Source organism: Sardina pilchardus, chromosome 1, assembly GCF_963854185.1.
Source record: "Sardina pilchardus chromosome 1, fSarPil1.1, whole genome shotgun sequence".
In the NCBI taxonomy this organism is placed as follows: Eukaryota; Metazoa; Chordata; class Actinopteri; order Clupeiformes; family Clupeidae; genus Sardina; species Sardina pilchardus.
Window position 1 is genome coordinate 19,156,783 of NC_084994.1, and position 14,763 is coordinate 19,171,545.

The following is a 14,763-nucleotide window of genomic DNA, read 5'->3' on the forward strand; positions in this document are numbered from 1 at the left end:
ATTGAGGTGAGTTTAACAAGTGTAATTTCATTGGCATATTATTCAGGCCTATAGTAGATGGCTAAATGGCTACAGTAGAAGGATACACGAAAAGCCCAAACTACCAAAATCTTCATATTTTATTACCACAGTTTCTATCTATAGGCCTCTCTTATTTGGTATACTGACTAGACATTATTGAACAAACATAGGCTATTCATCTGTATTTCAGTATCTCAGTAGGTTAAAGTATTTTTTAGATACCTCCCTGAAATTACTTTTTGCAGGTTGTGATGTCCTCTATATATTGTTGACGTTACTGTTAAAATAGCGTAACTGTTAAATTCCAATATAGTGAGTAGGCTATTGGCAAAAAACATTTTTATGTTGAGCCGGCAGGGGGCTTAGTTTAAAAAGTAACTAAGTTCGCACACACACATCAACAGATTCACACGCACAGATAAACACACTTCCACGGATTCCACACACAAGTGCTATCACAGTCTTGCTCACAAAACACAACAAACGCAACAAACTTTCAGTTTTGCACCTGTGGAACGCAAGGGCCGCGGGAATGCTCAGGGGTGTCTAAGCTAATGCGGCACGCCAAGCATACATCAGTTTCATAGATCCGGCCCGCCACACACTTAAGTTAATATGGGCTGTTTGCTATTTCTTTTTTCCAGCAACGACGTTGTGGTTAACATTACTGCAAACTGCTTTACACTCTTCTTAGAGATTGTTTACATTTACGATGTCAATATCAAAGCAGCATATTACATAGAGATGATAGCCTACTCTTTTAAATCTCTATTGCAGCAAATCAAATTCACGTTGTTACTCATAACGTAATTGGGAACGGGTTTGAGCGCGCATGAAAGGGAGAGATAGTGCCAGTGGGCTGTCATTGTTGATAACTGATATCTCCTTTTTATAAGAAATGTTTAGAAAGACGTTAAGAAAAAACACTCCTGATCACTTATAAACTGCAAGGGCACAGGCCGCACAGCCATATGCACAGTAGCCAATGAGTGGAGCCGGCAAGAGTCTTAAAGTGACAGTGCACCATTTGTAAATTAATTAAACAGCATTAAGCGTATTTATTAACGAATTTATTTTCTACAACAAAATTACTTCATGCAAAATTGTCTAAACCTAAAACTTGTCACTGTGAAATGAGTGAATTAGTGATGCGCGGGTCGGCCCGTAACCCGCGGACCCCGCGGGTAACCCGCGGGTCGGGTTGGGGCGGGTAAAGAAATTATCACTTTATTTGCGGGGCGGGTTGGGGCGGGTCATTAAAAACAAAATTACATTTTAAAATCCATGTATGTTGCGTCCAATTCCCTATAGCCTATATTAAAGGAACCGTATGTAGGATTGTGGCCAAAACGAGTAGGCTAGCCCACTGCAATTACTTTCAAAATACTGTTGCGCGGCGTATCGCCTCTCCCTCCCCTCTGAGTCGCGGTTGCCAGCTTGCTGCAGGATCCAACAGGAACAGCAACAGGCTGCTAGCTTTCAATGGCAAGTGCTAATGTTGTTTTCCTCAGCATAATGACAGAGAAACGAACTCTGATAATGCATTGCTAATGTCAGCAATGCCGTTATTATTTCCCAAACAATTCCTTAACCTACCTTTTCAATGAGCCACCTCCTCCATATGGCTCCACATAACGTTACTTTGCACAAACATGCATAACTTGTTTGTTCGACTGTCATAGGCTATTTGAAATGTCAATTTACACTAGCTTACAAGTAGGCTAAGTTAGCCAAACTGATGAATCTTTATCTGTCCAGGAGCAAATTAGCAACACTGACTGTCTTCAAATTCTTCTCCGTTTTCAGCCGCCTCAATCTCCTATACAAATCCTTGTTTTATTTCGGACGTATTTCGTAGACTATAATGTTTAGCCTAGATTACAAACGCTGCTTTGTAGGTTTTTGCTGTGTATTTCTAGATTTTTTAAATGTGTAGCCTATCATCTTGTTATAATGACCGGTTTAAAAGAGAATGGTTGCTCTGGGTGCAACAAACATACAAACATGCAGGAATACACACACACACACACACACACACACACACACACACACACACACACACACAGACGCATACCTACACACACACGCACCAGCACATACACACATGTACATAAAAAATGTTAGCGTTTCTGTGTGCCCATGTGTGTGTTTGCATGTGTGTATATGTGTGTATGTGCATGTTATGTGTGTATTCTGTTTGTGTTCTCTTTCTTTCTCTCTCTCTCTCTGTGTCTGTGGGTGTATCTGTGTGTGTGCCTGTGTGTGTGTGTGTGTGTGTGTGTGTGTGTGTGTGTGTGTGTGTGTGTGTATGTCTGTGCATGTGTGCATGTGTGCCTGTGTATGTGTGTGTTTGTGCACGTGCGTGCATGTGTGTGTGTGTGTGTGTGTGTGTGTGTGAGTGTGTGCCTGTGCCTGTGCGTGTGTGTGTGTGTGATCTGATATTGGAGTGACAGTGATGGCCGAGAACACAGTGAACATATACACATAGAGACACATAAAACACACACACAAGCAGACAAACACACACACACACACACACACACACTCATAGACAGAGAAGCACTCATACACAAAAGCAAGCGCACACATGCACACATTCATTTACATACATAAAAGTTGCAGTAAGGGATGGAGTAGGCGATGGAAACAAAAGCGTGATTGATATTTGCGGAGAGAATGTGCAGGACTGAGCGGCGGTCATATTGTGTATCGCTTTGCGGTACATCTAGTTTAACATAGGCGTTCCAATACTTATGACCCCTGGGTCATTCCGTGTCAAATCAGACAAAATCCAGGAAAATGGTTGCAGCACCGACTCGGATTTTCTTCAAAGTTTGTCTACACAATGTTTAGGTTCCATAATTAAAATCTGTAAATGTTTTTTGTTCAATTCTATTGTTTTCATTGTCCTTTTGCCCTTGCCTTTTTACACTCTCTAAATTACCTTATCTTGTAGGCCATGTTAAGGTACTCATATCTTAAAAAGTATCATTCCAAGCCTGACTAAACTTTATAGAATGGAAGACAAGCATGTTCTCAGCCAGATTCAATGATTAAATGTTTGTACCACAGTCTCATTGGTTGTACAGAAGTCCCTAGTTTCTGAAAAAAACATGCAAAAAAAGTGATATTGAGGGTCTCAAAACTTTTTTATTGGGACACACCTGCCATCAATGAGTCTTTTCTATAGAAATATAATCCTTTGTTAATGTTGTCCCAAAATGTGAAGTCTCCAAATCAAATGAATTTGACAATAATAAGGATAAAACAAGGCATGTTTGTATTTTTGTTGTCCAGGAAAAATTCAAACCTCGTTATCACTTACTTATTTTTCGCGATTCCTATCACTGCGCGCTACTGACAGCTGGACAACGTTTTTGTGGTGCAAATATATCACTCTGTTGAACGCATATGGTTTTGAGAAGAAAAACACTTTACTTTCGTGACCCCAGAAACTTGCTGAAGAAAATAGTCCGGCATCAAAAACGATCAAAAACCGGCTGGATCTCGGCTCACAGGACGCTGTCGGGGGTAAGTCAGTGCTGATGCACTACGTTGCTGACAGGGAACCCATACAACTTCGTGTCTTAAAATCCGAACTATCCCTTTAATGCCTTGTAAAAGTAGCAAAATGCTACTGTTTCGCCAGAGGGGGGTGCCAAACTTCACTTTTTTTTATTGTAAATGTTTATTCTGGTGTTACCAAAACACCTGTAACTACATGCATTTATTCTGTGAACGGGGCTTAGATGCAATATTAGAATTTTACACACTACATGTCCATATACTTTTCTATTCCCACACAGATTTTCATGATCCTACTACCTACCCCACATAGCATTTCAGTTACATGAAAATGACACAAAATACAAACATGCCTTGTTTTATTGTTATTATTGTCATGGTTATTTGTTGTGGAGACTTCAAATTGAGGGAAAACATTAATTAACTGCCGTATTTGAAGAGGAAATAGTGACTGATACCAAGTGAAAAAGATAAACAGTTTTTTTTAATACCCTAAATATCACACTTAATGCACGTTTTTCCAAAATTGAGGGCCCTTTCGAGAGTCAAGAGACATTTAGTACAGACTTTAAATTGTTTACACATGCTTATTATGAGTTGATCTTCCACCCTAGAAAATTTGGGGAGGCTAGGGAACATATTTGTCAAGATATTAATGCCCAGACATGGCATGTGTTTTTCAAGCTGTAAAAATGAAAGAATTTCAAGGTCTAAAAAAGATATGAAGACAGACGATTTCCACAGAAATATTTCACAGGCCTTGGTTTTAAGACCCATTGATGATATACACAAAGTTTGAACAAAATCTGAGACGGTGCAGCAACAATCTTATCTGATTTGACACGGAATGACCCCCATGTATTTTAAGGAAAACATTTATTTATTTACAATACATTATTCATTCACAAAGATAATCGATGTCCTTAAAGGTTGAATATTTACTAATTTTTTCATTTAAGGTATTAAGATCAATTTCTAAAATATTTTATATGGTCAACTTTAGCATGTGTTCCAAAACTTTTGGAGGGCACTGTAGTAGCTGTGTTTTCCATTCTGTTGAATTCTGGGGTATTCTGATGTGTTCATCAAGCTCTGATATTAGCTGCACAAGGAGGCATGTTTACGTCAGAGAAGGCCTTGTAGCTCAGAACATCCAGATAACATGGGCCGAGGGCCGGAGCCATTGTATCTAGGTCAGAGCTGGGTTTTTCCACTGGTTGCCACCTATACGTGGATATGATTCCTGTTAGAGTGTATAACTAAACTTGTGCTAAGGATGTGACTGAGAGACGGATCGAGAAGCCAGGCCTGCAGCATCTTACGCGGAGATACTGTGCGCCACGTTTTGATAGCAACCACAAGGAGTTAGACTCCTGTTCGGTTTTACTGTCCGAGACTTAGCATGTGTTCTGTTATTCACTTATTGTACCACCTACAATAAATCATCATTCAATCGCCGATCCTGATCCAGCCGTCAAGCTTTATTGACCAACTTCAATTCAGACATTACAACATTGAAACTGAAACACAACGCAAACCACTAAAGAATCCTACAATTCAAAAAAGACAAACTTGACATCCCTGTCTAAATCCAAGGTGGTTGTTCACTTAGTGTGAATGACATTATCAGTGCCACAAAGCCTTGTACATGCACAGGCTACTGCGTACTGGGGTGGGGGGCGTAGTGTGCAGTACACAGTGTATACTTGACCAGTATGCAGTATGTAGTACTTAGCACAGAATTTCGAACACAGCCTGCCTTACCAGCACCCACCAGGAAGTAGACAAGTAGCCTACACAGAAGGACTCATTAATGTAACATTTTGGCATTAATAACGATTCTAAAATTAAAACGATCATTGTTTTATGTTGTACTCAATCTTGTGGCCATATATCAATGTTGCTGGTCTTCAAAAGGAATTAGCGAAAAAAACGCGAAAAAAAACAAAACGTTAACTTAATTAACATATTTCCATGTCAAATGTCCCGCAAATTGACAGCAAATGCTAGAATACCCGACCTTTAACAAGTATTAGTATCGCTAATACTATTTGTGCAATAACATTAGGATAACTGACCTTGTGAGAGCTAGTCCATTCTAGCTTGAGCTAGCCAAGGCAAAGGCTAATCGACAGCCAATGATCCTAATCGACGTCCAGGCTTGCTGCAGGCCTTGATGGAGGCCTTGATGTTCTGTGCTGTATTACAGCTCGTACAGGTCACCTCGTGCATCAAATTCACATACCAGATCTTCAGAATTCCCATTTGCCATATCAGTTTCAATATCAGCATTCAATGAATTAGTATTTAATATTAAATCGTAGTTACTTATCAGCTTTCTCCACAGACCGGGAGCCTTTAGTTTCCAAAAAAGATGGCGGCTATATATTTTAGTTTCTGCAAGTGAAGTCCCACCGCTAGCGCCCCCTCTTGGAAAAATGAGGAAAGTTTTGTAGTTTAATCTACTTGACAAAGATATAGGACTTCCTGCTTTCAATGATGTAAAATGACAATTTTTACATCATTGAAAGCAGGAAGTCCAACATTGAAAACCGTATTTCTCCCGTCTCAAGGCAAACTGAGGGAATGTTGCACGGCCATTCAAAAACATGACTGGTTTTCTAAAGATACAAAGCTTAATGCTAATCGGTGAAGTGTCCCTTTAATACCATGTGGTTATCAGTTTAATTGCACTTTTCTTAATGACGATGCATGCCTAGATAAGGAGGCACTCACACGTGACATGGGTGCATACATACACGTACATTTGCACTCAGTTGATCACCTACTCGCACTGTTGTACAGAAATACAGTGCCCTCCAAAATTACTGGAACACATGCTAAAGTTGACAATATAAAATCATTTTTTGTAAATTGATCTTAATGACTTAAATGAAAAAAAAATGAGGAAATATTCAACCTTTAAAGAATTCAATGCAATTCAGCTAATGAGCTAACAGCTAATAACTGAAATAAAACCATGCCAGTCTCTTGGTACGGTGAAGGGTATGTGATGACGTGGGGTTATTTTAATTCCAAAGGCCAAGGGGACTTTATCAGGGTGCATAGTATCCTGGATCCATGAAATAACTGGCCTTTAAAAATTAAAATCTGCTTGCCCTATGGGAATTTAACATAGACGTTCCAATACTTATGACCCCTGTATTTTAAGGAAAACATTTATTTATTTACAATACATTATTTATTCCCAAAGATAATCGATGTCCTTACATGTTGAATATTTCCTCATTTTTTCATTTAAGGCATTAAGATCAATTTCTAAAAGATTTTATATGGTCAACTTTAGCATGTGTTCCAATACTTTTGGAAGGCACTGTAGCTGTGATTTCCATTCAAAAAAGACAAACTTGACTTCCCTGTCTAAATCCAAGGTGGATGTTCACTTAGTGTGAATTACTTTATCAGTGCCACAAAGCCTTGTACACGCACAGGGTGTGCCGTTGTGTTTATTGCGTGTAGTGTTTTGAAACAACAGGCGATACTTTAAAGTGTCACTGAAAAATGTGTGTGTGTGTGTGTGTGTGTGTGTGTGTGTGTGACCTCAGTTTCACAGATTAAAACGTGCAACACATCATCTCAGGTTTGTCCTGACTCATCCAAATGTGTCGACACTGAAGAGGGACTTTCCTGTGAATGCCAAAACGGTACCATACCCAGTATCACTGCAGGCACATTGGTTTGCAAAGGTAACATTGCAATTACGTGTTTCATTAGATACATATTTGTTGTTATGTGCACAGGGGGAAGTGAAATATGCACACACAAACACAAAGGCCTTATTAGCATAGCAGTTCATTTTAAAAGCAACTTATCTGTTCACTCATGTTTTTGTTCAAAGCATTGTCTATTTGTAAATGATCTTCAAAAATGGAATTGCTGTTGATAATATTCATTCTTGGACCTCCTCTCCTTATGACCATCTGAATGTTTCCTTCTCATTTCCAGATCACAGCAATGAGGTACATGTCTTTTCCCCCATAACACGGCTGGCCAACAATTAGATCTGATTAAATTGTGCAGTCGATGAGAGATATATCATTAGAATGACATAATCATTACATGTGCTCTGTATTTTCCTGTTTACATTGTACTGTATGTTGTGTGTGGTGTCTTTAGCTGCTGGGACCTTGAATTTCCCCTTGGGGATCAATAAATTATCTATCTATCTATCTATCTATCTATCTATCTATCTATCTATCTATCTACTGTACATGTAATGTCATAGTAATGTAAGTTGAAAGTCCCTGAAATAGCATCATAATTTGAAGGAACAACAATTGATTTTGACATGAGGGCATCTGGTCTGTGTCCTTCAGATATCCACAGAGATTAACTTGCAAAGCAAATGCAAAATGAAGGATTAGCTCTCCTGCAGCGTTTAGCACAACATCTGTCGCTATATTAAATACAGTGAATGGGAAAGTATGGGAAATGGGATGGAAATAGGAAAGTATGTCTGTGAAATTGATGTTGCATTCAAGACGATTCAAAGCTGATGGATATGCCGAACTCCTCGATCTTGACCTGACCAATTTTATGTATTATATGTTACGGAAAATGCACTCATAAGGTTTAACAATATTAAAAAAATAATTAAAAAAAAACCACCTTATTTCCATAGGGGACGTTGCCTGAGGCTCAATTCAACATCCTGAGCAGTGTCATCGGGAATTTGACAGATGATGTTGTTTTAGAGCCATACGTGAGTATTTGTTGTTGCATCACGTATTTGGGGCTTTACAAGACACGGGGGCTGATGCACTAAAACTTTGTACCAAATTACAGCATGTTTCTGGAGCTTAAAACATGGCATCATATTTAGTGTGCAAAATTGCAAATCACGCTTTTCTTAAAGCAACACTAAAGCACTTTTCCTCTGTCACACACACTCTATTTGTTTATCCAGCAAATAAGGCAGGGTAGAATATGTTGCATGATTTTATGAAAGTATGAGGTATTGCGACATCGAAGCAAGTCAAATTTGTAAATTTCGATTTCATCGAACTGCAGATACACTACCCCACCTTGTAAAGTTACATAGTGCAGTTATAGCCGGTAGAGGGCTGCAAAGTGAAAGCAGAAGTGCCGGTCACCCTGTTAAGAGTTGATGAACCGCTTAAATGATTTTGGGAACATTATTTTAAGGTACAACACAAAAACAGTGAAGTGCTGATTGGTCGCACCATATGTATGAAAACGGTAAAACAGTGAAATTTGTCTGCTTTTCAAAAGCAGCTGTAATCCAAATTGCACTGAAATCCATCTTTTAGAGAAACTTTAAAATACAGTCAGTATTCGGAGCACCCTCATTGCACATTAAAAAAGTGACCATAACTTTTGTTTTCCTTTTTAATGTCGTACTTTCACTTTCACCAACCTATATACCTAAAAGTCTGTTTGGGTGGTGCTTGCCGTCACATACCTGCAGGTTGTGTCGTCCTTACTGGGGAATTTAGAAGATGCCCTTACTGGGATGCCACAGGACACCCGTGTAGAGAAGCTGGTGGTCTTGGGTGATACCATGCTGCAGTCCACCGAAAAGCTGGTGGGGGCCCTAGTGGAGCATACAACCACAAATGCCAGTAAAACACTGAAGACCAAAAGCATGGGTGTGTAGTCATTCCAACATCTAAAAAAAAAAAATGTATTTCCTAATTACACTCTAGTCTACATCATTAAGTAAAATATTTTGTTATTATTGTGGAAACCAACTTAAGATTGATCCATCAATAACACATTTGTTGTACCAATAAACAGACATGCTATGTTCTCTTTCAGAAGCACACACTTTCACCATCGGGAAGGAGTATGAGAGGAATATGAACATCAATGTTAAAAATAAAAAGAACTCATTGGATGTAGATCTTGTTGGCATTGCAAGAAACAACAATGGTATTGTCTTGGCTTTTCACCTCAATCAATATTTTAGTGGAGTGTCCTTAAAAAAATATGATAAATAGCAACAGAAAGTGGAGACATTAAGACCTAGATGGAGGGTGCAAATAGTGAAATGGGAACAGTTATCTTTCCCCCATATATATATATATATATATATATATATATATATATATATATATATATATATATATATATATATATATATATACAGTATATATATATTCCCTCTCTATATCCCCTTTTGATACTTTATTTCTACTGTGTTTTAGGATCAGCCGCTGTGGCATTCTTAAACTTCAAGAAATTGGGTTCAGTTCTGACAGCAGACCTCTTCTACACTGTCAATGATACGAAGAAGACCATTATGTCTGCAATTCTGAGTGCCTCCCTACCAAAAACCCAAAACACAGACCTGCCCAGTCCAGCCAACATCACAATTAAACACATCCAGGTCAGTCTGTCACGTTCACGTGCATCGGTCAATAGTGATGGGCAAAGCCAGGCAACAATGTTTCTGCTGTTTCACAGATTGACAATTCTGGTTTTGTGTTGTTCGCTTTGCCGCACATGCACAGATATGAAAAACCCAAAAAAGGTGTATACATGTCTCGGAGAAATCAGAATATTGACAGAAATCTAGGTGTGCTGAACTGATTTGACTTAACTTATAGTGGCAGTAAACCGATAATGAATAGTTTTATTCCATTTATATGAGCAGTTGAATAACCAGATAAATACAAAACCTAGATTTTTTTTTTTTATTATTATTATTTCATTTTTTAGTGTGTATTTAAACTCACCCATTGCAAGGTCAAGCCTCGTGTGATCACTTATCTTCAATTTCTTAATTCTACCTTTGTTGTTGTTTTTGGGGTGAGTAGAGTCTGGACCCTCGGGGAGAGCTCTCCTGTGTGTACTGGAATGGCAGCGCCTGGGTAGTAGACGGCTGTGATGTCACCCAGACTAACGCCAGCCACACCATCTGCAGCTGTGTGCACTTCTCCACCTTCGCTCTGATCATGCAGGTGGAGCGACCTCCAGAGGTAGGCGACTACAGAGGTTGTGTACTGATGACCTCATCAATGTGTTCCAGTGTTTTAATAGACCTCTGAAGTTCGCCTACAAAAAAGCCACCATCTTTGCCCAAATAAGGAGATCCGGTATCTTGAGATTTTTTCTATGGGAAAATAACATGGGGATTTTCAATAATCGCACCTGTTAAACTCTCGCGGGGATGATGACATTTGAAATGCAGACGTTTTTCACTACACAGTTTTGTCCACTGCCGTCTAGTGGATACTGTGATCTTCGGCAGGTGAAGACGGCACACTTTGATTTTTGCTACCCCAAAGCTAACTTATAATGCAACTTGCCATAGGCAGTTAGCTTCAATTAACTCCCGGATCTCCTTATATGGGCAAAGATGGCAGCTTTGGATCCTTTTTGTAGGCGAACTTCAGAGGTCTATTGGCAGAACAGGGTGTTTTGGCCATAGATATTAGAAAACTAGATACCACATTGTTGTGAGCTGGGGGTCAAGAGTGTGCAGATTAGCTTTAGCATGTTAGAATTACGTTATTTTCAAGTATGGTGCCGCATGGAGCATTTGGAACCAGCTCCGTGCACGAAAGTCCATGTTGGGCACGAACTCTCAGGTTGGTGGGCAGGTAGGCTACCTATCCGGGGGTCTACACCCAACTTACACCTCAAAGTTTTACCCAATTAATTTTTAAAAAAAAAGAAAAAATGCTATTCCTATACAGTACACAGATCATGTCAAAGAGGAGATTACACAATGCAATTGCGTAATGTTTAGCAACACATCACCTTATCTCTTAGACAAACCAGATGATGGTGTTGCTGAATAGAATCGCCGTCTCTATTGGGTTGGGGTTCCTGACCCTGGCTGTGATGACCTTTGCCCTCTGTCGACGTAAACCCCATGTGAACAACACAACTCGTCTGCACCTCTGCATCAGTCTCTTTCTCGCTCAGCTCCTCTTCCTGCTCGTCCAGGAGTTCATCCACCTCATCCGCCCTCACAAGGTGATCAAACACGGAATGATGATGGTATAGACAGACCGTAACGGCCCTCGTTCCTCCCCCTCTGTACTGTACATCAATTCTATTGGCCAAAGTTGGTTGGTTGTCACCGGGGACAGAGCTAGAGTTCAGTTGGATGACAGCCGCAAGGAAGAAGCAAACATTGTTTAATAACCAGAAATTCATATCAATGGAGTTGTTCTGCCTAATCAGATAGCTGACTACCTATATTTTAACAGTTTATTTGAGAAGTTTAATTCCGCTATAACCATAGCATGGTTGGTGATCTAAGGATGAGCATGGATGATAATACATTATATATTTATGCTTCTAGTCCCATATGGTGCATTTGATAACATCCTGATTAGCAGGGTACAGTATTGTGCTGTTTAGCCTCTACATACTGCCATTGGAAGACATCAATAGAAGAAGCACAGGATTCATTTGCATACCTGAAGCTATGATACACAACTTCTATACATTTGAATCTGAGTCCTGACCCACAACTGAATATTTATTTCCTGTTTGTTTAGGATATACTGTACCGACTGGCAGACAACTCCTTAGCTAACATCAGTATCACATGCGGAGTACCGCAAGGTGCCATTCTGGGTCATGTGCTGTTTAGACTCTACATATTTATTTCCTGTCTGTGCCGTGTGCAGGTCGTGTGCACGGTGCTCTCAGGAGTTCTTCACTACCTCTTCCTGAGCTGTTTCGTGTGGATGCTCCTGGAGAGCATCTGGCTTTTCCACGCTGTCCTCAGGCTCAAAGACATCAGGTCCCCACAGGGGAATGGACCTCACTGGGGATTCCAGTGCCTGATTGGTTATGGAGTTCCCATGGCTGTCGTTGCTGTTTCAGCTGGAATTATGCCTGATGGCTATGGGAGTGACAGGTGAGGTGACTCTTTCTGTCACATTCAAGAAACTGGAACTTTTAGGGATAATTTCATCAAAGGTTCTTCAAAGTGTTGCATTCAATGATGGCAAAATGTAGGATATTGGATTAAAAAAAAACTATGTCTCATCATAAATGATATTCTACTTTTTTAGGTGCTGGTTGAATTACGACAGAGGATTCATCTGGAGTTTTCTTGGTCCCGTGTGCTGCATCCTTGGAGTGAGTTTGGAAGTTTAAACAAACATTGAAGCAGTAGAGGGACAAATAGAAGATGGAGGTAGGACAACCATATATAGCATTCAGCTACAAGGGAGCTAAAGGCTTGCTGGTGTGACCAACTTCCAGTGAGTTATGCTATGCTAGGCTAATAGTGTCAGACTGGGTTAAACTACTTGGTTGCATACACAGAGAAGAGAAGGGTATGTGTTCTCTTATCTAATTCTGGGGGTAGAAAGCAAATAAGCTTATGAACCCAAAAGTTGTCTTGGTTCCTCTAATGTGTGAATGAGATTAGAATCGAATGGAGGAATTGGGCATTTACGCATGTGTCACTTGTTATCCAAACTAGATAAACGCTGTCCTCTTCATCATCATCCTCATCCTCCTTCGCACTGCCCTGTCCCAGATGCAGCACGGCCCAGCACACGATAAACTAATCAAGTAAGGCAGCTCACCAGGTGCTTCACACACTGGGAGTCTAGAGAGGATTTTATAAGTGTATTTGTGAACGCAAAACTAGGATACAACTCCGATATCACTTTTTGAAACACAAATGTATATTTTTTAGCATTAACATCACTCTAACAGAATGCAAGATATTCACCCTTTTTCTGTAGGATGGTGGTGTTTAAAACCCTGGTCCAGTCTGTTATCGTTGGGTTGCCTTGGATACTGGGATTCTTCACTAGAAGCAGCCAGGCACTGGATGTGGTCTTCCACGTGCTCAACAGCCAACAGGGAACCTTCATCTTCCTGCTACACTGTGTTCTCAATGAGGAGGTAATACTGTGGCCCCTAATTTGAATGATGGGCAAAACTTAAAGTATACTGTAACTCTGTGGGGAAATGGACAAAAAATTGTGTTTTTCTGAATGAAAATACATCAACTAAGCCGTGGAAGAAGTATTTTTCATTGATCAGAGCCTGATCAAGAAAAAATAATTAGAATAGAATAGAAGTATAGAATTTCTCCTTTTTTGATCCCATGAGGGAAATTCAGTCTCTGCACACACAGTGAGGTGAATCACACACTAAACCAGAGCAGTGAGCTGTCTGCCCAACCAGCGGCGCTCAGGGAGCTGTGAAGGGTTAGGTACCTTGCTCAAGGGCACTTCAGCCGTGGACTGGTCGGGGATCGAACTGGTAACCTTCCGCTTACAAGCTCAAAGCCCTTAGCAGAGTAGCAAGAGGGGTTTCAACTTTGGTCGGTTGATGTGATGTTTTTAACACTTAAATGTCATGTATTGTGACAGTCTAAATTATGTAAGATATCATGGGGTTGCCAATGCCCAGGCCTAATTATTTCTCTCTCTCTCTCTCTCTCTCTCTCTCTCTCTCTCTCTCACTCACTCACTCACTCACTCACTCACTCACTCTCTCTTACTCTCTCTCACTCTCACATACACTCTCTCTCTCTCACACACACACACACACACACTTACTGTACCTTGTCATTCTGTCTGTCCAGGTGCGAAAGCAGTTCCGGAGTTGCTGCAGGAGAATGACGAATAAAGAATGAGTGTCACAGCGGCACCCCCTTCAATGTAACTTAAAAAAAATAATTGTTTTTCCATCCAAATTCTCTCCATTAATGCAAGTCCGTACCATTGCAGTTCACAACAACTACACCATTCTTAATTGAAATCATCAAATTACTTTCATTCTCCTATTCATGTAATTATCTACTTATTTTTCAAAACGAGGCACAACAACATCCACCATACAGTGGAACTTTCCACATAGAGTACATTCCATATGTTCTAATTTATATTTTATAGGCTGGTTGATTTGTTTTTAGAATGTGTCTTGGATGATCCGATCCTATGTTTCTCTGTTACGTCTGAAGGTGTAGCTTTGTCTGAACAGCATACAGTACAGCACATGCTTGTCTCTTTGTCATGGCATCGGTGACCGTCCTTATTAAATACTGATCCATGCTGGTGCTGACTAACTAATGATAATCATACAGACTTTGATAAGATTCGGGAAAGATTCTTGAAAGATTGTATGTGTTTATCTGCTGGTTTGGTTCCTTATCCATAACAAAACAAAAACCGACTAGAGAGTACCGTCAAGACAAGATTGCAGGCATCAACTTCCCCACTCTCTCCCACATCTATTCAAACAGAGTGG

At 40.0% G+C, this 14,763-nt stretch overlaps 1 protein-coding gene across 1 annotated transcript; it reads left to right on the forward strand.

Annotated features, from left to right (window-relative positions):
- The first annotated feature begins 12,306 nt into the window (after positions 1-12,306).
- Positions 12,307-14,501, forward strand: LOC134067653 (adhesion G protein-coupled receptor E3-like). The gene is made up of 5 exons (XM_062523075.1): positions 12,307-12,406; positions 12,564-12,630; positions 12,980-13,071; positions 13,248-13,410; positions 14,099-14,501. Exons 1-5 carry the CDS (start codon positions 12,351-12,353, stop codon positions 14,147-14,149), a joined length of 429 nt encoding a protein of 142 aa, XP_062379059.1. The 5' UTR covers positions 12,307-12,350; the 3' UTR covers positions 14,150-14,501.
- The last annotated feature ends 262 nt before the right edge of the window (positions 14,502-14,763 follow it).

What these genes read in the sequence shown, in the direction of transcription:
- LOC134067653 (XM_062523075.1), top strand. Translation starts at nt 12,351, where the DNA reads ATGGCTGTCGTTGCTGTTTCAGCTGGAATTATGCCTGATGGCTATGGG. An exon ending in CCGTGTGCTGCATCCTTGGA is followed by an intron (nt 12,631 to 12,979) that starts GTGAGTTTGGAA and finishes TATCCAAACTAG; the next exon opens with ATAAACGCTGTCCTCTTCAT. An exon ending in GCACACGATAAACTAATCAA is followed by an intron (nt 13,072 to 13,247) that starts GTAAGGCAGCTC and finishes CTTTTTCTGTAG; the next exon opens with GATGGTGGTGTTTAAAACCC.